Source organism: Molothrus ater, chromosome 3, assembly GCF_012460135.2.
Source record: "Molothrus ater isolate BHLD 08-10-18 breed brown headed cowbird chromosome 3, BPBGC_Mater_1.1, whole genome shotgun sequence".
In the NCBI taxonomy this organism is placed as follows: Eukaryota; Metazoa; Chordata; class Aves; order Passeriformes; family Icteridae; genus Molothrus; species Molothrus ater.
Genome location: NC_050480.2, coordinates 13,675,603 through 13,699,737, shown reverse-complemented (window position 1 = coordinate 13,699,737; position 24,135 = coordinate 13,675,603). Strand labels below are relative to the sequence as shown.

The following is a 24,135-nucleotide window of genomic DNA, read 5'->3' as shown; positions in this document are numbered from 1 at the left end:
AAAACTCTGCGTATAAGGAAAAAGAATTTGTCAGTGCCAGGTCATAGCTTTTCACAAAAGGGGCCGCCTTCTTCTGTCTGAGAGGTTTATGCTTCGGAAAACTGAGCAGACCATTCACAGACTGCAAGCAAGAGCGTTTAAAAGAACTACTCAAGTTTGACAGCTTACACTCTCCTAGTAACTGGTGTTTATACTATTCCCTGAGAAGCAAGGAATCTATGGCAGTTGCTAAGAAAGTGCCACCATTCATACCACAAGGTATTCAGAGCTGAATAGCCCATGGGTAGCAGGATTCATGGAGGGGACAACCAGGAGATGTACCTCAGATGTCTTCTCCCCATATTACAGAGTGCACAGGGATGTCCTGGAGACTATGGCATCACTGAACCTTACTGGAGAGAGGACACATCTCAGAGAATGTATGACTACTTCTAACAGTGAAATAAAAATAAAAGCTGCGGCTATTTGGGAAGTGTATGCATACAGAAGCCAGCAAGCTTGAAACAAGCACTGGGGGAAAAAACCCATAATCATAGCCATAGATTTGATCAACACCCTGATCACATAAAAAAATGGTCTGTGTCACAAAGAAAATCTGACAGTGCACATAATGATGAAACACTTACCCTGGAGTCCTTTTCCAGACAAAGCTTGTGTTGCAGGCTGCGTCTTCTCCTGGCTTTGGCAAGACCATTGTGATAAAAAAAGTATCCAGATTCTAAAAAAGGGAGCTGAGGAAGAAGAGAGGAAAAAAAATAATGGAGCAATTGGCTGTTAATATGGATGACAAGAAAACTTTTACCTGTGAAGTGATTCAGGAATCTACAACAAGACTTGTGAAGAGTAATACCAAAGAGCCCAAATCACTCCTGAGAATGCCACTTTTAAGTTATTTTTGAGAAGTGCACCCAGCAGCATTAAAGTTGTTTGCTGCAGGTTTACAGTGCATAACTTCATTTGGATGCACTTGGTACTCTTTCCACCTTACATTTAAGGTCAATAGTGTCAATATTTCTGACAGGCACCCCAAATCACAAGAGGAAGCATTCCCTATTTCCTGAAAAAGCCAGAATAAAAGAATAAAATTAATTGCAATAGATTTGAAACTCCAGAGAGCATCGCTCACCAAGAGAGCCTTACATAAATACTTTGCTGAGCTGCTGTAACATACTCAAATTGACACCATAAGATGGAAGGCAGAAAGCAAAGAGATTTCCTCTTTCAGAAAAATACGATACCTGGGAGTTTCTTCCGAGCACCCTGAAATGGAACACACAAAGCGTATTAGGAAAACAGCTCAGTGTTCAGGTGGGAACAGTGTTCTGCACCTTTAATGTCCAAGACATTTAAGGAGCAGGTAAACACCTCTGGAGGGCTTCCCATCATTAAATGCATTTCTCTCATCAGGACTGGCAGAAAGCAACTGGAATGCTCACAGACATTTAGCTTTTAGAAGGCTAAAAGACATAGTGTTAGGAGAACATCATTGCATTTCCAGCACTTAATTAGGAAGCTCCACTTGAATCTCAAGTGATCAGTTTTTTCCCCATTTGAACTTATTAGGTACATTCTAGTTGAACATTTAAATCTAAGCAACTAACTGCACATTTTTAAACTAAGCTAGTCCTTGTAAAAGTTGAAAAAAATGGTCAGGAAGTTACACATTAATGCTATGGATACTTCAACTTCAAAGGTTTGACTACCCTGCCTGTAAAATACCTTTCTAAAAGAGATATTGTAGAACAGCTATGACAGCCTGTTCCTTCCCTTTTTATTATCTGTACTTCATGATAACATAAACCTCTTAGCAGGAGTTCAGAGCTCTTTACTGAAATACCAAGGCTGATGTCTAGACAGAAAAAATGTTGAGAAAACCTGGGCTGAATACAGGTAGCAGCATCACGCTGCCATAAAACAGATTCTGTTCCTGTATACACATATATACAGTGCATAAATATAAATTACCTTCTACAAAATTACCTCCTGTTTCAGTCAATCTATCACTATATCTGGTACACTTCCACAAACATAATTTACTATACATGGAAAGCAGTGTGGAAATAGAAGATAGTGAATTCTGAAAGTCTAAAATCTGGTAATTTCAAAAATGAGTAGGCAAGTTTGGATTTTCTTTTTCTTCAAAGTACTTCTTTATGTTAATTGAAACATTTACTATCAATGAAATGAAAGCATTTAATTTTCATGTTAAAATTCCATTCTATATGATATATAAGCATGAAGTAACTTTAAAAAAAAATCAAAGCATTCTGTTCTGATAAAAAGACCTCTTTTAAAGTGTTTATAAAAGGTTAAGGAGATTTCATCAAAATCATTATGGTTCCCTGGAGCTGATCTGCAAGGCTGACTGGAAAGCTTTTCTGGGTGAATAATCAGAGTATTTAGCTTCAGCTCCAGACACCTGTGAAAAATACAACAGCTGAGGTAGAAGGAGAAAGAAGACTATGAAAGCTTACAGTAAAGGCCACCAAAATCTCCTGCACTTTGTACTTATCCCCAGAGTCAGAGCTATGAAAGTTCAAATTCTGTCTGGGTTTAGGTAACTGTTTTAAAAAGCAGATTTACATTTAAACTTGTATCTGACATCTTTACCAACTGGGTGATCAGGTATTTACATAATCCAGTTTGGTAATAGTTCTGGCTCTCCAGGCAAAGCCCCCCCCCCCCCCCACTTAATACATTCATTACTCTATGCCTCAAAAACATGCAGGGGAAAAAAAAATCAGAATAGGCAGATTACAAGTTACAGCTTGAATACCATCCTTTGCTGTCTGTGGCCTAATTAGCCTTCTAATTCTCTCCATTAAATCAGGCTACTTTTCTTCCTTTTATTTTAGTATCAACCATTAAAATCAAATCCAGTCAAATATTGATCTTGATGTTCTTCCTTTAAGGATTAGGCTAAGCAATTCTGAAGATATCTGGAAATATACAATAACAGATATTTGCTGTTTATTTTCCATATAAGGTTAGTTTCTAATACCTCTTAGCATGAAGCAATATTGCATATAGTAACCTTTTAAAGCTGGTGTATTCAAGTTTGACCATAAGCAATTACAATTAGTACAACAATGACCAGATTTATGGACAAAGTAATAAGACTGACTAAGATTATTCCACTCTTTCCACAGTTATCCCAGTAATCTTTGAGGAACTTGGATATTTTACAATTCACATGTTTTTTCACACCAGATCAATTAAACCCAGAGGGAGACACCTAGGAAGGCAGCTCAGTAAGGCAATACCTCAAAGATTGTGATCCAGCACTGGTAATTGTGAATAATTAATAGCAGAAACCAAGCAATTTTCAGGAAGAATCTAAACCCTGCAGTAAATCCTTGAAATCAATGAACATACATTTGGGAGAAATCAGACACCAGGGAAAGGGCCTAAAATGTCAAGCTTTGAAGAGGATTTTGCACTGAGATCTGTGAATACAAGAAATTATTGAAACTTCCAATTCTGAGGGACTCCTGTTACCAGGCCAGTAACTTATTGGTCCCAACCAAATGGAGGACACAGGCAGCTCACAGGAGGATTTACGTTCCCACTATCAGCTACTCCAGGAAGTGTCTTTTGATTTGGAGCTATAGCAAAAGAGCAAATAGTGAAATGAACAGTGCAAATACTGAAATGAAATGAAAACAGATCTCCTGTACATAAAGACTTGGAAGTGTCATCAACAGTATCTGCTCTGTAATGTTGTAGCTGTAAAGCTGGAATTGTTATGGAGTAAAATTACTATTCTGGCAGCAGCAGGCTCAGCATGTACCATGGAACAATAATGCACTCAGCCTGTTGGCTCAGGTTCTTTTTGTAAGACAAAAGCAAAGCTTCCTGACCTCAAAAAAAATTAGCAATTAAGTAAGATAACTAATTACTGGAAAGCACTTTAACATTCAAGTGAGGAGGATAATTTAGAAATAGGCCTAGTTATTGCCTTGATGTATAAATATTGTCCATTACAAGGCACAACTGCCAGAATCTCAAGAATTACAAGCACTTCATTACTTGCAATATTTGTATAACAGTACTAGTGGAAAATACATATAAGCAAAACCAGAATCACAAATACAAAACACTAAATAGAGCAAAACATTTTATATCTACCTGTCTCCTTCTTTTCTTCATATTTGCAGCTTCCTTGTGGTTATTAATAACACTTTCTGGAGCAAAAATGAAATGTCTTTAACCCTCTTCCTGAAGGATGTGGACCAGAAAATAACTTTTAAAAATTCAGTGATCAACTAAATGCAGCAAAGAAAACCTCTTTCCTTGGAAGAGGCTTAATTGATATCAAAATAGACTTGATGATCTTAGGGTCTTTTCCAACCTTAACAATCCATGATTCTATGAAGATTGCCAAGATGCACCATTTGGTATAGAAAGAAGCGGGAAAAGTTTCAAATTGTCCACAGTTTTAGCACCAATACATCTGAGGTATCTTAGTTGTCCTAGGGCTACTGCTGAATCACAGAGGTTGAGGTGTAATTATTACTGAAATAAAAATGAGTAAGTTAAATTCATGGTTCTGAACCATTTTGCACTCTCCTCCTTACAGTCTTTCCCTAGAAAGAAAAGGGAGTGACTCTGTGCTGTCCTAGATACCACTGCTGGGAAGACGTGCTGTAAACATGCAGCTACAATTCTTCCCTGCCAGGCCCAAGCATTGCTCCTGAGAGATGCCATTCCCTGGTACTAAAAGGAAGAAAAAGACAGTCCATCGCTGAGCCCTCAACTGCTCTGAGTAGGAAAAATCAGGTATAAAGTAGCCTGTTCCTCAGAGACACCTACGATGATCTAGGATGGGGCAGCACACAGAGATAGTTCCCCAGAGCTGATGGCTCCATCCCATCTTGTCTACTTGACAAAATCAAACTGCTCTTCTTTCTTGGTCTTGCCTTGAACAATATGCACAGTGACACCAGTTGCAGTTTTGCCTGCCACAAATCAAAGAAAATCAGTATCAGCTGCAAAGCAGTGCAGAAGTTTAAAGAAAAGCCACAGAAAGACTAAAATCAGATACTGTTCCTCATTCTAAAACTGCAACAAGTGAGACCACCTTGAGCAGAGCTAACACAGAAAACAAGCATCAGCATCCCCTGACCAGAAAAACCCATCTAGCAAAGGTATTATGAAGCAGCAATAAATTTTTAAGAAAATTCCCAAGTCGAATTAAGCTGCCAGTGGCATCAATAGTTTATCTGGCTCTCAGGGAGAGGTCCAGCATTCACTGTCTGTCACTAGTTTTAAGAGGTAATATAGAATACAAAAAAAAGATGAAAATTGGTTCCAAGGCTTATCTTTAATATAAAATTTTACTGGCTCCTTGTCTTTAACATTGCATTTTACTGGCTCACTACAGAGCTCTACATACATTATGGTGCCCACAAAAAGCTTAAGAACAACCTGGATTGCCCCCTCTTATTTTAAAGGGAACTACCTCTGCCCAGCCTTCCCATACTGCCTTTCACACTAATGCAGAATACCTACAGCACTCTGCTAACTTATGTGCATCATTTCCAATGATTTCTCCCCAATACTGTAATATTCTAAAATCAGTTTACTTTAATCTTTTGTTAAGGTTCCTCTCCCAAATTACTAATGGGGACAATAGTCTGCAACAACTTTCTTTTGAGCAAAATCATTTATAAATACAAGAAGGGCAATTTATAGCAAGTTATCACCTTCTTTGGTCACCGAAATCAGCATAAATGGATCTGTCAGTGAATGGCATTCACAGAAAGCACTCATTCAGCCAGGCTGACAAAGACCCTCCTCAGAGCTCCTTGCCTGCCTTAGTATGAATATGTGGCCATGGATGTGAGAGTTCAAACAAACACTGGTGCTAAAGGAAAAGAATATATACCCATTCCCTAAATAATAATTTAATATTTTTCTTTTTTTAAAGAAGTATTACACAAAACATTTCTCCCCATAGAGTCCAAGCACTGCCCAAGCATCCTCCTGACTTTGAAAGGAACCGTAAATTGGCATAGGTGAGCTCCTTCATCCCATTACTGCTCAGTAATTACACCAACAGAAAATATTACCTAAACCCAGTACATATATTTACAAAATAAATGTATTTGGAGCCTTTGCGGGCCCCACAGTCCTCACACCTTCAGTTACCATTGTAAGTGAAGCACAACGAAGTACCTCACAGCAGAAATTAGAAACCTTTTTGAAACCTTTTCATCCCAGTTTCACCAAATGCACTGAGGATGCTTATAAATATTCAATAATCATTTTTATACTCTCTTGCTCTAATTTTTCCCTACCCCAATTAGCATTAGAAATCATTTCACCTTTAAATACATAGATGGGAGCTAAGTCTGAAGTCAAAAACACTCGCTCACTTTAGGGATAAGGGCCATGTAAGAGAAGAGCCAGCTAGAAACACAGGCAGCCTCAGGCACCGAAATGACACAGAACAAAACACAAACATGAAAGGATTAATTCAAACATTGGTAGAGAAATGTGAAATAGCACAAAGGACTAAAGCTGCACCAGAGATCACCCAATATGAAATCTAGTCTACTGTGTCCCCACGGCCCCAGGCAAGGATTCACACTTGTTCATTTGTGTGCTATAATTATGCTGAAGGCACAAAATAAGGATTTCTGTTGGAACCAGGGTTCTGCACAAGCTCCAAACAGCTCCAAGGACTAGCACAGTCAGGTCCAGGTCTGAGTGCTATGATTCAGTCTTCCAGCTCAGTTCTCCTTGTACCTGTGTCCTAGCCAGCTGCCTCCACTGAAGTCTAATCTGTTTCTCTTGGCAAATCTGGCAGGTGGAGGTGTTATAGCCATAGCTTCAACACTCCCAGAAGGTACATTTCGTATGAAAACATCCTAAGACCATCCTTGTGAAATCAATTTAGTAACACAAAGTGAAAATTTCTCTTACAAATTAATTCATAAATGCCTGTCTTAGACATTTTCATGTGTTTTTAGCTCTGTTTCATATAAATATCCAACCATCTCTTAAAGGAATCAGCAACTGGTGGTGGGAGTAAGAAGGGACCAAGACTAAGTAGCAAGATACAAAATTCAATGGTAATATTTTAACACACATGATAACAAGGCCACCTGTTACTGTTATTTAGAATTGTGGTTATTCTGTAAGAACACAGCAACGCTGCTTAGAAAGTTCTATTACATCCTCTCAAGCCAGCAGAAGTCATTTCTAATGGTTCCTCAAAGGTTTCCTCACCTCCACAGCAAAATATTTTCTCCTCTAGAAACAGTGTAAAGTCAAGAATTTGTAGAATATGTACCTTAGGATTTTATTTTATCCAAAAGGATAAAACAAAGTCTTTTGTCTAGTCCCTCTTGCATGCAGCAAGAACAAGGTTAAACAGTCTCAATAGCTGGACATGAGGTGTTTAATAAAAACCTGGAAGTAAATGGAAGAAACTTAACCAGTTGTGGACTGCATTTACACTTACATGTCCAATCTGTCCACATGGAATTCATCTGAATGCCCTGCACAACTCATGGCAAAAAAAAAAAAAAGAGGCCTTTTCAAAGCATGATCCATCTCACTTCTCTGAGGTGGCCAAGTTAGAATACAAGCAGAGCTGAGCCCCAGGAGCTCTTTCACTCTGAAGTCTGTACGAGAAGCACTGCTGTTCAGGTAGATCAATTCTGATGTTCAATGGCTACTGTCATTTTCTCATCAGTTTTGTTGTTTGATTACCCCATCTAGTGCTTCCAAGCACTTACAAAACACCGCTCCATAGGTTTGGTTACAAGTTTGTGATATTAGGAATTTGATCTGCAATTCAATGAATCACACAGGTGTAAGGTTTTACTGTATCTGTGTCACTGTTAGGTTTGTCACTGAAGAGCTCCATCCTGCAAGCACATCAAGTCATACAAGTCATCAGTGACAATACTCCGGATTTGCTGATAGTTTTATCAGTGAATTGGAGAAGTCATTTGACACTTTAAAAATGGTTATTCTACTTCATGGGAATGGATCTGTGCAGTTTAGAGAGTTTTATCTGTTACTCCCCAGTAACTGTAAACACCATTATCAAATCTACCACATGCCCCGTGGAAAGCAGGATACTTCCCAGATTTTGAGGAGAATGTTGCTTATACACTAGACCTCAAATTGGACTGTCTGGGTTAATCCAGTTTGTCATTACCAGGAGTAGGCGATTATTATTGTTTGGCTGACAGGCTGAAGTAAAGGCTGAACAATCATCATTATGTCCTCTTACATAAATGGGGTGGCTGTGGGTGTGAGAAGAGCACCTCAGTCAAGCCCTGGGCACCAGAAAAAATTCTGGAGTTCAGCACCAAAAAAGTCACTGGGAGCATCTACCAACTGTGTTGTCATTTTTAGCAGCAACAAACAAACACTGGGAAAAGGAGGAAACCTCTCCAATCATTCACCTACACAATTCCATTACAACCACACAAAGATCAGATAAACACACATATCATTTAGAATAATTAAGTAAATAAGATTTCATGAGAAGGTGAATCAATTAAATTTTCTTAAAGCAAGTATGTCTTACACATAACTTTTTTTACACAAATTGGGAGAATTTTACCATTCCATTAAAACAAACAAAAACACTTCCACCCAACAAAAACAAAACAATAACAAAGGAACACAACAAAATAGAAAAAACAAACACACACAAACCTAAACAAACAAAAATGAGAAAAGAAGACAAACAGAAATCAGACTCCAGACATTCTTTAGAGACAATTAGTCAGTACTTGACCCAGTTAATTAACCATAACTCATTTAGCCTGAAGCAGTCATGCTGTAAGTATAAAGGGAGGAAAAAGGATGGTAATCCAGAAGTGGCTTTGCCAGTTCTACATTCTATTAACAAAGATGAATAAAATTTTCGCTCTAAGTACCTGTCTCCTGCTTGGAGCGATAGAGCTCCTCAAGGCATCCTGTCACTTTTTTGATGTTCTGCTGTGTTTTCAAAGCATCTTTCAAGATGTTAATATTCTGTGTAAGTTTTCACACCTCAAACAACCTTCTCTCCAAGATCATTCAACCCATGACCATTTCCTTTGCTATTTCTGTCTCTGCTCTTGCTTCACATGGTAGCAACTCTGCTCTAGGACAGAGCCAGAACTAAATTTCCAAAGACATCAGTCTCATTATCTTCTTACATTAGGAAAATCTTAGGCAATTAGAGCAGTAACATTCTTGTTTCAGTTGCCTCCCATGTAAAATGGCATACTCCTATAAGTACTAGTTTAGTTATTTCATTTATTGATAGGATTCACTTAATTAATGTTTGCACAGCATTATAGACTGTGATATGAAACTCTTAAATGTAAAATGCCAAGTACCATTGCAAACATATATTAATGGGTATATCTACACATGTAATATATCTGTGAGAAATCAGGCACCTCTTTAACAACAAATATTTGTTAAAGGTTGTAATATATTTAAGCATTATAAGACGGAAATCTCTTCTTCCTATCAGTATATCTTCCTTAGACAAAACTCATAAAAAACATTTTGATTCAGTTAGAGTCTGCAAATTTAAATGGCTATGGTATGCCTCTGAGATAGATCAATACTGCTGACAGCAATTAGCACTGCTTATAAAAGGCCACTTTGCCTCACTCCTGCTTTACAGCCAGCCCATCTCTCCTTTTAAGCATGCAACCAAGCAGGCTGACTACTATTGTCACACAGGAGCCTGGTGTCACATCAGCTTCAGAAACACAGAGATAAAAGCCATGAGCTAAAGTTTGCTATTTAAAAAACAACATTCAGATGCAGCATGCTCCAGACACAAAAATGCCAGTACTTAAACCTCTCGATGAAGAGAGGAAAGATGTTGCTAAACACTAAGATGCTGATTTCCAGTAAGGCATTTGGGCATTATTTTTAAGTCTACGTTCATGTAACCAAGTGGCTACATAAACATTTGTGCAAGTGCTTAGCTCGTGCAGCATCTAAAAGCAGAGTCAGGAACTTAAGCTTGAATGAAGTAGAGTGGTAAGAACAACTCAGAGCAAAATTAGTTGGTTACTGATAAGAGTTACTCAAGAAGGCACATATTATGTGAATTACTCTAATGCAAAGATGCTAGCTCTTACTGACACTTTAACAAGATCTGACCACTCTTGCAATTCAAAACCTTTACTCTTTCCTTTTTACTTCGTGTCTCTTTAATGCTAGGCTGCCAAGGAAGAGCCGATAGACAGAAAGTGCTTCACAGAGAGGCTTCTGTTATTACACCACACTGAAAAAGTCTTCCAGTTGCCAGAGAAGCAGTCAGATCCTTCAGAAAAATATGTGCTTTATGGGAGAGTACTCCATGGGTTAGAAACAAAACTGCAACATTAAAGGACAGAAGGACAGGAGGGTCACACTGTTTCTCTTTTTTTTTTTTCTTTTTTAACATAAGGTAGTATGCTTGAGAAAAGCAGGGGAAGGAAGCCTCAAGAAAACCATTTTCAAGAGAGCCAAGAAAAGAAAACATTTTGGAACACTGCTGTTTTCCTTATTTTTGTAAAGTTTCTTGATTCTGCTAGGAGGAAGTCACAGACACTAGCCTCACTCCTGCAAGATCAGGTCAGAGGCAAATCCTTTACTCACGCCATCACAACCTGGAGAGAGCTCCTGTTGACTCTTGACAAAAAAGCATAATGGTCACTTCACAACAAGGAGCAGCTGCTCTGAATGGGATCAAGAGCTCTGTGGTAGACAGAAGAAAGAAAGGATGACTTAAACCTAGCAATAATGATGAGAAAGGAAAGCAAACGGCAACACCCAACACCACCCCTTAGCCTTCCTCCCAGGGCCTCCCTCACTGACCTTTCAAGCATCTGTGAATTAAGTCTTTTACTGCCAATTAATAAATGATGGAAGTCTATTGCTGGCAGAAATTGTTTTCAGTTCAGCATGTGCTTGTATGTTATCTTGCTCCTATGACATTAGTCAAGGAAAAATGTAGGAAAGGAAAATCTTAATTAATCACTCAGAGTTTCAGCCTTTAGAGCCTGAAAAACTGGTTTCTCTAGCAAGGTATAATATATTTAACATGAATAATAACTGTTCAGATAGAAGGGGGGAAAGGGATTTTACAGAATCACACTGAGTGTTTTAATCTTCATCAAAAGAAAGAAAAATATCCACTTGCTTTCCTGACATGGTTCTATTCTGAACTATATCTTAATTGTAGGAGAAATTGAATGGTTTTACAGTTAAGAGATAAAAAGTACATTTGCCTGTGGAGTCTGGATTTTTAAATGGCAATATAAAAATTAAAATATGGAAATGCTGTCAAGATGATGATGTCATAATCCACAACCATCATTCCATCAGTGTTAGCAGCCAATTCTTCCAAATGTGCAAATATTCCAGTTCTGATTTTTAATACTTCACTCAAATTCTGAACTGCCAGTTCCACTTTACAACTGGCTCTAAGTAACTTCTAAACAGCTAAGTTCAACTGAAACACCGTTCTAAAATTAGTTGATACAGGGAAGCATAAAGTCCCCATGGGACTGATGGGAATCCAACAGTCACGGTTATAGGTAATTCACCATATTTGGCTGCAGCTAAAAGCCTTAAAAAGAAGTTTTTGCTGCCCTTGGTGTTGCACAGTAGGTGACAGAGACAGTACTCACCCACAGAGCAGATTTCAGAATCACACTCCTCCGTTTCACTGGCTTTTCATAAAAAATGAGTAGGTAGAAAAAAGGATCCTTTGTCATCAGGAAAGGGAAGGCTATATTCCACCTCTTTTACTATGCATACAAGGAAGACTTATCTCTTTGGCTCTAGTTTTGTATCCAACAATCATCTGAAACAGCAAATTTCTCTACTTAATAATAATAATATTTAAATATATATTTGCTGTATTTCAGGTTTTCATAGGTTGATTCTTTGGATAAAACTGCTCTGACATATTACCATCTTATTCATCTCGTAAGCAAATAATTTAGTTCACTCATGAGTATCTGGGATACATGTGCCAACTGGTTTGATGTAAACACTGAGGTCAATAAAACCATTTCCTTTCTGTGGACAAAGTAGTTAAGAATGTAACATTTCCACAGAAGTCCTGTTTAAGCAGGTAGGTAATACAGGACAATGTCCCAGTTCACTCCTTGTGAAAGAGCTGTTACTACCCAATTTATTTATTTATAATCACAGTGTATAAATGGAGAGTGGCCAAGCTCATAATTTCTTTTTTAAGTCCAAGCTCCTGCTACTTGCTGAACAGAGCCAGCACAGCTGAGTTACAGTGCTGAGCCACTGTCATAAATCTATGACCAAATTGTATTTCACACTGCATGATAAACTGTGCGTCGTGGCCACTCAGAACTTCACACAGTACACACCGAATGCAGCTCTCTCTGGGATGCTGCCTTCTGTCACAAAACATGGCCTGAGCCTGCTGAGCTGAAATTAAATCTCCATTTTAGTAGCACAGGGTTTGCCTTTTCAATGAACTCATGAGAGTTAAATGCAGAGTTTGCCTTGATTTACAAGAGCAACACACTAGACTTTGACAAATACTTGAGCAGTTAAGCTTCCTCCCACCAGAGGCTATGGATGGATGGAAGTGTTGAGCTGCTCAGTGCAATATTTATAGCTGCCATGCAGCAGCATCCTGTAGAGACCTGACCCATTTAATTATCTGAAAAGTTGAAAGAAAAAAAAAGAAGAACAGGGTTTCTGATGACTGGAATAACATTGCAGGACAAAGGTAAATTTTACATCTATTAACAGCACTGAATTTGCCACTACCGCTCACACAGAAACTACCCACCCGTTCTGTGGACCGGACCTGCACAAAAGAGTTTCCCAGCTATAATATTTTAGTAAGAACTGGCATAATTTATCATTAATTTAAACAATTTGGCTTGATTTCCAGTTCACAGAATACTCTGTGAGCATGGACATTTCTCAGAACTTACTAATGGAAACTATCTACCAGATAAATTCTACCTATGCTTTGGCAACTACTTTGCAACTGCTTTATTACAAGCCTTCGAAACTTGAGTTGCATGTCTCAAGTTTAATTGAAAAACTCCATTGATGGATGAGGTTAAGGGTCATATGCAAACTTCTATTTAGCTGCACTAAAGAGTAACTATTACCAGCATAACTATTCCAGGGAGTCAAGCAGCTCTTCTGTTGCTGTTGCTTTTGCTTGGTTTTCTTTGTTTGTTTGAAATCAATATGGTTTTCTTGTTAAAAGCTCCAGTGGAAATTAAATTTCTGCTCGTATTGTTCTGACTTGGAATGAGTAAAACATGTCAGTACTCCTACACTGATAGCAACAGCACTGCAATTTGTTTCCCCACTTTAACCACATCAGTACAGTTACAGCAGTAAAAGTTTTCCTAAGAGTTGGTCGGGTCTTATATCTTGTCATCTGGCATGTTATGTGAAGAAGATGGAAGGCTATCTTTCACCTTCACACAACAGCTGGATTTAAAAAAAAAAAAAACAAAAATTCAAACACCTCTGTCCTTTTCTGAAGGAGACAAGCAACAGACCCAGTCTCTGGGACCGTTTGCCTGCTAATAAACAAATGCCAAGCACGCCCAGCACTCTGGGCTAGATGGCAGGAGATCGATTGGTACACAGCATGTTCTGGTATGCTGGGATCACAGCATTCAGGGAATGCTGTCCACTTCCTACAGGTTTTCTCCTTGACACTGGCAAAACTAAATATATTGTAAATGAAAACCAATAATTGCACATTTCCCCATTGGGCTGCAGCATAAAAAAAAAAAAAAGTGTAAAAAGAACTGCACTTGTGATGCAGTTCCTCGGTCTCTACCACATGTTCTGTTTTGCAAATGGGTCCAAACAATATGGAATAAATAAAATTATAAATGCAGGCAGCTTTATAAACTGAGAGAATTCCATAACTCTATCTACTGAGCTGTAGTTCACGAAAAAAAACCAAAAATCTGTAAAGGTAAGGTTTAATCTGCATGTTTTGCTAAGAAACAACTACACCACGCATTCAAAACAGTAATGAAGCAATTACACTGGGGATCTACTGTAGGGGAGACTAACCTGATTGTTTTACACTCAAACAAGTTTAAAATCTGACAAGGTAATTATTTTATAGTTTAAATAGAACACTCACCACCAACAAACACTCTGAGTCTCTGGTAGAGAAGGAGCTTTACAGAAACTGGGTTAGGGATGTGCTTGAGTCTGTGATTTACAAATCTTCTTGATAATTTACAGCTTTCATGTGCATAATTGACTACATTTAAGTAACAGGATTTTTTTGTTTGTTTGTTCCAAGTTACCTAGTGGTTGCTTCTGGAGTTGTTTATGCATCTAAGGCAAAACACAAAATATTAAAGTATTAAAGGAAAAAAAAAGAAGAAGTAAACATCTATTTTCCACATTTAGAGGTTGATCTGCACAGGAGGGCATTTTAAGGTTTTAGCATGTGCATCCCAGGATGAAATGTTCAGGATCCCTGAGAGAAATACCAGCAAAGTGCTCTCAAGGCTGTGAACTAATTATTCTGCCTCTTGGTCTGCCTTCTACACGACATCAACTCCCACCTCACAGGCTCCCTGCCTAAATGCAGGGAAGTGGGTTGTGCTGCAGAAAGAAATAAAGCTTCTTTATCTGTTAAGTTTTGGTTTTGATAAGTCTGTATTTATGCAAGGTAAAGAAAAAAAAAAAAAACGCCAAAAAAAACCTGAACACTCGCAGTTTAATTAAGAAATTACTGGTTGGTTCCACAAAGCCTGGTCCTCAACCAGCAGCTGCCTAAGCAAAAAACAGCAAGCAAAGCAGTCACAGCTGTGAGAGATAAGACTGAGTTTTGCAAGATTTAGAGGGATAAGGAATCAGGTGATACAAGGTAAAAATAGACCAGCTTTAGGCAACATAAACATAAAATTCTCCACATTTTCAAATCCATGTTTGGTTCTTATTTTAAAATCTGGGGCCACTAGCTGTTTAAAACCCTGTTAAAACCTCAATGCAAAATATTTAGCCTTTTAGTTATGTTGGCATTTTGTGGACTCTCTCAGTCTTGCTGTTGTTGATGAAATGGAAAGAGATGCCTAAACTCTGATCTCCAAATAGAAGACTTTTCTAAATGCATCTTCCACCTCTCTTTGTTAGAAATTAATTGAAAATTGCAAGGCAAGATCAGAAAGTAGCTTTTTTCAGCCTGCATTAAGAAATGTATTCTGGTGACAACGACGCCAAGAGGCAAATAAATCAAATAGGGAGAGGGGAAATCAATCAAAATCAAAAACTTGTTCTTTTTGCAGTTCTTACAATATTAGGGGGGCATTCTCACAGTTCCTGAATGCTCAGAGATGGTAAGACTAACCATTTTAAGAAAAAGTATGTTTTATCACGGTATCTGTTTCACCAGAAATACATGGAATCAATTTTAGCAGGTAAAAATGGACTGAAAAATTGCAAATATTAAAATAAGAATCAAAGAACACAATCAGCATTAGAAAGATATCTGTATTCAGGATTAATTCAGGGAAGATTAAAGACAAACTGACTACTCTTTTTAACATGGGACCCTAGACCTAAACAAAAGCACCTGTTTATCTAAGTACCAAGCCCTTCTCAATCAACTTACCAAGAAATGAATTTAAAGCACACATTTAGCCTACCTGACATCTTGTAGGGGTTTCAGAATGATGGTAGGGAGCATGGCGAAAGAATCAATTAGAAGGCGCATCATGCAGTCCATAACATTAATCTTAAAGGCAATGCTTTCTCATGTATTTCTGTAGAAATCTGCTGTTAAGTAAACGTAGTATGCACTTGCTCAGAGATTCCTTGTTACTGGGGGGAAAAAAATGCACTAAAAATACATAATTTAAAAACCAGCTCCCATAAAATCATGTTAAAAGAGATCTGTGATACCCTAAAGGCATAAAAGGAATCTTTCTCATATGCATCTTAAATTCACACACATTAAAAAAGAAGAATCTGCTCTTGTGTTCCTACACTGCACTGAAACAAAGGTGATTATTTTCAGACCATAGCTCCTCTCCAATATGGGCAAAGTTAATTGGATTTGTTTTAACTAAGTAACTCAATATATCATCCTAACAGCATGTGTCATTGAAGTAGCTAAAAGACCACTTCTCTTTGTGATGTAATTTGGGAGTGGGGGGGGTGTGCTGGTATTTTTTGAAAATTTCATTAGACAGCATATCTACACATAGCAGTTTCCCCTCGAGAGCTTCCCCACTAACAGCTCTGCGCTTCTCTACATGGCCACGTTCAACTTCCTGCACTGTCGATATCACCATGAAAGCTGTCTGCAGACTGTAGGCTGCTAGACAAGCCTGACAATAGCAAAGCAGAGAGGAGATTCCTCAGCTGAAGAGTACTGAAGAGCCACTGGCATAAATGATACATGCTTCTATTGGCAGCCAATTATCACCACCCAAACCCTGTTAAGAATAGCGATTCCTATCAACCTCTCACGGATTATCCTCCAACACACCCAAACCCTACCAACTTTTCCCCTCCCCTAAAATTACTGCCTTGCAGAAAGCAGAGTGCTATTTCCTCTTAGAGCTGGGGAGGAGGGGTGGCAAGCTTACTGCCTTTTCAGGGATTGGCATAGTATAACCAGAAAACTTCAGACAGTATGTGCTGAGTACAGGACCCACTGCAATCACCTACTGCCCCACGCCATGAGCAGACACACACATCACACTACGGCTTTGCTGGGCTTCATTCTTAGCGACAACCGTGTCCACAGCGTCCCCATAGTGAGTCCTGGAAAACAGGTACTCTCTCTCTTGCACACTCGAGGGACTTCCCTCCAGCTCAGGTGAGCTAAAAGGCTGATTTCCATGTAGAAGCTGTATGTCTCGTAATGGGGCTGAGGGATCCTGGGGACAAGCATGGTAGAGGGGAGAGGATTCGAACAGCCCAGAAGCTGCATTTCTCCATCCTACAAAATCCTCTCTCTCTTCCTGTCTCTTCCCCACTTGGACCACAGGATCATTTGAAAGCATCTAGCAAAAGTCATAAGAAATTGATCTAGGCAGGAACATACCCTTCTATCCTCATAAGGCCTTATCAGTCAGATAACCCCAGGAGAGGATGAAGGGAGCACAATCAGGAAGAGACTAGAAAAGGAAAACTGTTAACCAAAAAGCTGTATCTAAATCTCATATAACAAAACCTAATGCACACAATGAATCCTATCCCAAATGGATCAGCAGCTGTCACTATCATGACAAGTCTGTGTGCCTAAAACAAAAGCATCTTATCAGAGCAGGAATTAGCTGTGGTCACAGCAACAATGATCTTGTCCTCATTTCTCTAACAAGCTCCCACTGGAATTGAAACGAGGCAACCTGAAGGAGGGAGTCTCACTTGGTATGTTTTTTTAATTTTAATTTTTAAATCAAGGCTTAAAGCCATTTCACTCATTCATGTTCAGGATGGTATTATCATTCATTTCCTTGGATGTAGGACCAGGCTGTCATTGTATAACTACCAGGAAAAGAAAAAAACCAAACAAGCAGCAGCAACACTCACAGCCCGCTTTCCTTTCGCACCCCTCTAAGCAAGTCTGCCAGGAACTGTAATGACCAGGGCACTCTATCAGCCTCTCCCTGTTTTCACACCAGGTCTTACTGTACCCTAAAATATTTAGGGGTCTAATTATTACTTGAATGGGAGAGATTTCTAGCAGAGGTGGATGCTCTAGGAGCCAGAGGGGACCTGTCACTCTGGCTACACTTGATTTCCTAGAACCTCAGGAGCAAAAAAACAACATCCAATGGCAATTGAAGTTTCCCAACTTACATTTTTAGTGAAAAACATTCACACTTATCATGGGGTCATCCTATTTCTCTAGGAGAATAATAGGAGTATAAAGAAGCCCACCAGCATCAAAAATTGAGTGTCAAAACCCCCATGAAATCCTCTATTCAGATTGTGTGCAGGCTTCTCCATGGAGATGAATCTTTCCTTTTCCTGTAGGTGCTCCGAGCCCTTCCAGGCGCGCTCGGGAAGCCCTAGGTGGCAGCCCCAGCCCCGCAGGATGGGAGCTTCTCCATGGCAGGATGTTTACATAGTAAGTCAAAAGGCACGGAGTTACCATATGGGAAACTCCGCTCTCCCTCCAAGATAACCACCCTGCTGGGCCAATGTCGAGGAGCACTTGCAATTGCTGTTGGCACCGCTATTCCTCAAAGCCTCTCGAGAAGCAGGAATCCCTTCCCTCAGGTGAGGGGCGGCCAGAACCGCGCAAGGGCCACCCATGCGCCGCCGGCATGCCCACGGCACGACGCTACATGACCTGAGCCCAACGTGAAGGGCGCCGCAGAGCTCCGACCCTGCGCGGGGGGCTTACCTTCCGCACCCCACCGAAGCCGTGCTCCGCCGCTATCCGCTCGGCCTCCGCCTGGCCCCCGCCGTGCAGCTCCACCAAGAAATGGTTGCTGTAGACGGCACCACGGGCCGGGGGGCCGAAGAAGTGCAGGAGAAAGAGGAGGAGGAGGGAGCCCCGAAGCAGCGGCGGCCCCGGCGGCATGGCCCCGCGCTGAGCGCCCGCGGAGGCAGCCCGCCGGGCGGGCGGGCGAGAGGGGAAGCGCCCAAAAGATGGGAGGGGAGGAGGACGAAAAAAAAATTAAAACAAACGAGCGCAGCAGAGGCAAGAGGAGAGCAGCGCGGAGAGGACCGGCCGGGCGATGCGGATGCGTGCTCCACGGCGGCCGAGGGGCAGCACCAGCCGAGCGGGGAGGGGGGGGGACGCGCCGCGCTGCCAATCATGGAGGGGAGGATCGCCTCGGCCCCCCTTTCCTCCCAGCTCGCGGCTCCCGGAACGCTCCGCACGCCTCCCCAGCACCCCACCCACGCTTCACTCCCACCTTCCACAGTCCTGCCCCTGCAAAGCCGCACCCCCTGATTGCACCCGTGCGGCGCACGCCAGCCCCCTCCTAGCTCCAGCCGAGCCGAGCCGAGCCGGGACTTGTCCGGCTGTTCCTGCTGAGGGGGAAGGTCGCCGAGGGGAGGCAGACAGGCTGGACAGGGGGGGGGGCTCCGAACCTGGAGCCTATACGTGCGTGGCTGTAGGGACTGGAGAACGAAAGACTTTGGCAAGACCTTCACCGCCGGGACTGGCGCCCAGCTTCTCTCTTCGACCCAGCGAACACAAAATATCTGGAGTTACCCCAGACCTACCGTTCTAGCCAGAACCCTGCACCAGCTGCTCACAGGGCCCTCAGCAACCTGTCCTTTATCCCTCTTTTTACAAAAGCAAAGGGACAGGGAGATGGTTAAGCAGTGATAGTGCAATGCCGGGGGAAAACCTCAGGCCCAGGCTGAGGGTTCCTCACTACTCCCCGTCTATACTGCCAGGATGCTCAGGAACTCGAAGGTGTCCAGGCTCCCTGAGCAATCCCCAAACAGTTTTCAGGGGATGACTGACAGGAAAGTACCTGGGCCTTCCCTGTGTTGAGACAGTCAAGCATTGAGAATGTTCCGTGCATAGGTGGGATTGCAGAGGTAGCAGCACCTAAAAAGAATGGGAGCTCAGTTCTGTAAGTAATCTCCCATCTGCTAAGATTGGAAAGGAACAGTACAGATTATGCAAGTTTATGGCAAAGTATAGTTTAGCTTTTTCCCGCAGATACATCTGTTAATTTGTCATACCAAAGGTCAATCCTTTGATGGATGGATCCCTGAATGATCCCCTGGGAAATACTTGGGACACAGAAAGCACAATCTTCTTTTAAACAAAATTATAGCTTTACTGTTATCTGTCCTGCAAATGGTCAAATGGAGTAGATGTTAAATAAATCAGGGAAAACAAAGGAAAACATCAAAAATCAGAAACAAGGCTCTTCTTCCATTATCCTAAAATGCTTTAGAAAACAACAGAAGAGCTGACTGCATCATTGTGAATCCAAACGAGCATTGGTTTGTCATGACAAATTATTGATTTCCTTCCTCTGAATAAAAGAAATCCCTATTCAAACAGAAAGAAATGGCAACTTGAAGCCTAATCCAAAGCCCAGTTACATAAACAGAAGTGTTGTAAATGAATGACTGATGTTGAAAAAAAATCAAACATGAAGGAAAGGTAAACCATGAGAAATGGCACAGTAGAGAAGGAAAACAACTTTGCAGTCTCATAAAGAGATTAGTATTAGCGTTGGTAGAATTCATCTTTTAGATGCTTGATCAAAGAAGAGGCAGTTACTAAGAACAACTTTATATATTATTTCTTTAAACCAAGTTGTTTGTTTTCCTTAATAGTCAGCAACGCCTCTCCTTACAATATTTTTCCAGTATTAAAGCATTTCCAGGTAACTTCGGGCCTGTGAGCTCCTGGATCAGTTATACCTATTGGTGATTACTTGACAGCTGGCGGAGGCCCTGCTGGTTTCTATCCACAGCTGTTCCTTGGTATCAGAAACAAAAGGAAAATAAAAGTAGGAGAAAGGCATTTTGTCTAATTTAAATTCCTGTATATAGGTTTTTCTTTTCCCAGAGGTCTTCCTTGGGTTGACACACCTCTTTTTATTTTGGTGCCAGTCCATAGAAAGAGGAACACCAATAACAAAGGCAATGGAGCAGCCCTCCTGGCTCCCTCTTACCAGCAAGGCAAGATCCTGCACACATTCAGAAATGAAGATCATAGCACAGGTCTGGGTGAGGGGTGAGACTGAATCATTCTCTGTGCATATTCTCACAGCCCCAACTGCCACCTGTCAGTACTGCTCTGCAAGCTGGTGCCATTAAAGGGACACTGTCAACAAGGGAGCACCCACTGTCTATAGCTTGTAAACCTTATAATGACAAGCCTTGATGGCTTTGTCTGTGTTATGTTAAAAAATAATTTATTTTTTTTAAAGGATTAGTTTAGGAAAGGCCAGTTTAAAAAGTAAAATCTAAACACCAAGAAGAGAAACTCCACCAAAAGCAGCAAATTAAAGAAAAATAGTCATTATGTTGATGACTACAAAAGTTTAAGACTAGACAGGACCACTAAGATTTCTAACCTAGTACTTTATGTTAACTGTAGGGATTATTGGCATTAATTCTTGCATCTGGTCTGTAGTCCTTTTTTTCCTTAACATACAAACGTTGAATTAACAATCAAGACTGATTTATTACAGCCATTGGGGAAATGTTCCAATGACTGCTTACAGTCATTTGTAAAAAGTTATATCTGTGCCTTTCTTTAAAATGCTGATCAATCCTACACTGACTTCTAGGTTTTGTTCTTAATATGAATTTTTTCATGGAACTGCTGAACTATCATTTTCTCCAGTTGACTTTTAAGATTGTGATGATAAAGACATAGAGTTAACACTCCCCTGAATGTCTTCCTGTAAGGCATATTTTCCATCCCTTCAACCATTCACATAAATCTTTTTACTTCTTGAATTGGGAACTGCAGCTGCATCAGATACTTTTTCATCAGAGGTCAGGCCAGTGTTAAATGGATGTTACATCACAATTCAGATATTTTTTCAGCAGAGGTCAAGCCAGTGTTAAATTGATGTTACATCACAATTCTATTCTTACTGGGTACCCAGTCTTTCACCAGCTGAGGATTTCATTCAGCCTCCATGCTGCCGAGTCTCCCTTATGTGCAGCAATGCTGATGCTGACTCTTGAATCTCTCATCCTTCCCTGAGCCCTCTTCAGGACAGGTTATTGTATCCTGTGTGGCCAACAATCTTTGTACCTAAATATTTATGACTCTACTAGGTCAAAATACACATAATTTATGTGCATGGAGCTTTCCAATCAATCACTTGGCACTAATCTCTTTTATAACTTATGGCTTTCTTCTTTAACCTACTCACTTTATTAGAAATGAGTTTATATTAATGTACTGGATTAGCAAGATTTTACAGAGATAATGTCTTGGCCCTAGTCCTTTGGAACCTCTGCAGAATCAAATCAACTCCAGCAATGATTCCCAGTTTGTAATTATACTCAAGAACCTAGCATTTAATCAGTTTTTAGTCTGTGTCATAAAGGCTGTTTTAATTTTTGTATCTTATTTATTTACTGACATGTCACACAGTATTGTCTCCCAGACACAAGCAATGTCATAGATACAATGCATCAAAAAAACTACAATTTTTTCAATTTCATCAGTAAGTCCAGTAAAAGAGACTGAGATTCCCCCATAAATTCTGGCTTGTCTAACACAAGGCAAATAAACAACAATACTAGCTTTACCAGTGAAAACTACAACAGTCCTTAAAAAATTGATATAAAATCAATTTAAAAATCCCAATTCCAAATGGATTTCTGACTACATTTTTAAACAACCATTAAATTACTACAATTTTTAAACAACCATTAAATTACTACAATTACTACATAGTGAAAGCCAACTTGTAATTGGCTTTCACTATGAGGTCAATGAAGTACTAACTTTAAAGGAGACGTTTCTTTCCCTGAGGGCTGCACGGGATGGCGCCCTGCTGTCACAATCCGTCCTTACAAACAGGTTTCGTGATGTTTCATGGATTGATCTCAGGGTGCAAACAACCGACTCGGGGATTTGCAGTAATAATCAAAACAAATATACCTTTATTAAATGACCATGGCAAAATGCGATAGAGGGATTAAGGGGGAGAAAAAGATAGAGAAATAGAGAGAAAAGAGAGAGAGGGGGGATATAGCTACCAAACATAAAGACGAAGTCCTTTGGTCCAGTCCAGTTGAGGATCCGCCTGTTACGTCGGGGGAGATCTCAAAATCTCTAGCTAACTCAGAGGTTTTTATTATGATAATTCTATTGAAAATTGGGGGGGGGAACAGATACAATAAAGAATAGATGTAACAGGTAGTCCATGTTCTCAGCAGTAAGCAAGAGCCATTGTCTTCTTGGTCCAGTGGTCACAACTGCAGGCAAACATCTTGCTTTGGTCAGTTTGCCTCCCCCACACACCTACCCCGGGTTAGGGGTTTCAGTCCCAGTCCTTGGAAGGAGAAGAGGGGCCTTTTCACATAGGGGTTTCATGTCTCAGTCCTTGATGGAGAGGCTTCTTACATCTCAGTTTGTCTGTTACGGTGGTTGTAAAACAGGTGGAGGTCTTCTGTGGGAGACCACCTGAAACTCAGGAGAAGTCCACCCAGGTGGAGAGGTGGGACAGTTTCCAAGGCTATTGTTGCAAAAAGTGCCCTCCTTCTTTGGGCTCAGTGTAGCATACAGCAAACAACACCTGTGAATAACTAAGTAACGCTCTCAGATCTCAGGCATATGACTTTCCCCTACAAGATCAGCAGACAGGAGGGGTCTTGTTTCTTTGGTGGTCTCCCTAATGACGATCGTGAGGCAGATGAGGGATATTTCGGACAGACTCTCACACATGTCAAGAGACCAGTATGTCAGAGGAAGTTGCAAGAACTCATTTCCTTGCTGTGGAAGTAACAGAATCCTAAGTCTAAGATGTACATTGCTTTCATCTTTAATCATTCATCCTAGCAGGTGCATGAGCAGTAGTCTTCTGAAGAGCTGGAAACAGAACATTGCAATAATTTAATTGCATGTTATGAGAGAACAAAACACTTAAGCATTCTTTGGCACAACTCTGAGTCTCCCTTAAACCTTTCTTTCTGAAGCTGTGAAGTGAGCATATATGCTTTAAGTGGACTCTGGAGCAGGCTCGAAGATAATACCTACATTTAGAGGAACAGAAATAGGATTAAAAAGTCTTGAGAAGAGATTTCCAAGGAAAGGAGTTGGATGCATAGTTTAAAAGGCCACAGTTGAAAGAAAGTGAAACAGTATCATTTGAAAATTTTATTTAGGACAGGGAATAAACAGACCTATATGAATAAAAGCAAGAACTAGAGAATATAGAGGAATATAAAGCATATATTGTCTGTGTATCCAGAACACAGGACAACATGCATAACTGAATGTACAGAATGAAAATAATAGAGTGAAATGCTATGAGGAAATGCCATAGAAATTGAGCTGAAAAATCCCATGCTGAGTTGGCCCACTACAGCTACAGGATCAAAGTCACTTCAGGATTCTAGAAGCTCTCTAACAGTGTATCTGTCCACTATCATTGCTGTGGATCATCTTATGACAGTGTATAAAAGCAAATTTTAATTGGTTTGTTTTGATAATGAGCAGCATAGGTATGA

General features: G+C 40.3%; 1 protein-coding gene across 2 annotated transcripts in view; it reads right to left on the bottom strand.

Annotated features, from left to right (window-relative positions):
* The window catches only part of PCSK2 (proprotein convertase subtilisin/kexin type 2), a 103,109-nt gene extending 84,324 nt beyond the window's left edge, over positions 1–18,785 (bottom strand). Inside the window, exons 1-2 of one of the 2 annotated variants that reach the window (XM_036379591.2) lie at positions 18,362–18,783; positions 627–731 (exon numbers count right to left, since the gene is read on the bottom strand). In XM_036379591.2, coding sequence (XP_036235484.1) covers positions 627–731; positions 18,362–18,541 — 285 coding nt within the window. In that variant the 5' untranslated portion in view covers positions 18,542–18,783. Of the gene's footprint in view, positions 1–626; positions 732–18,361 lie in introns of both variants that reach the window. The other variant, XM_036379592.2, reaches the window with a different exon arrangement.
* Positions 18,786–24,135: the final 5,350 nt, after the last annotated feature.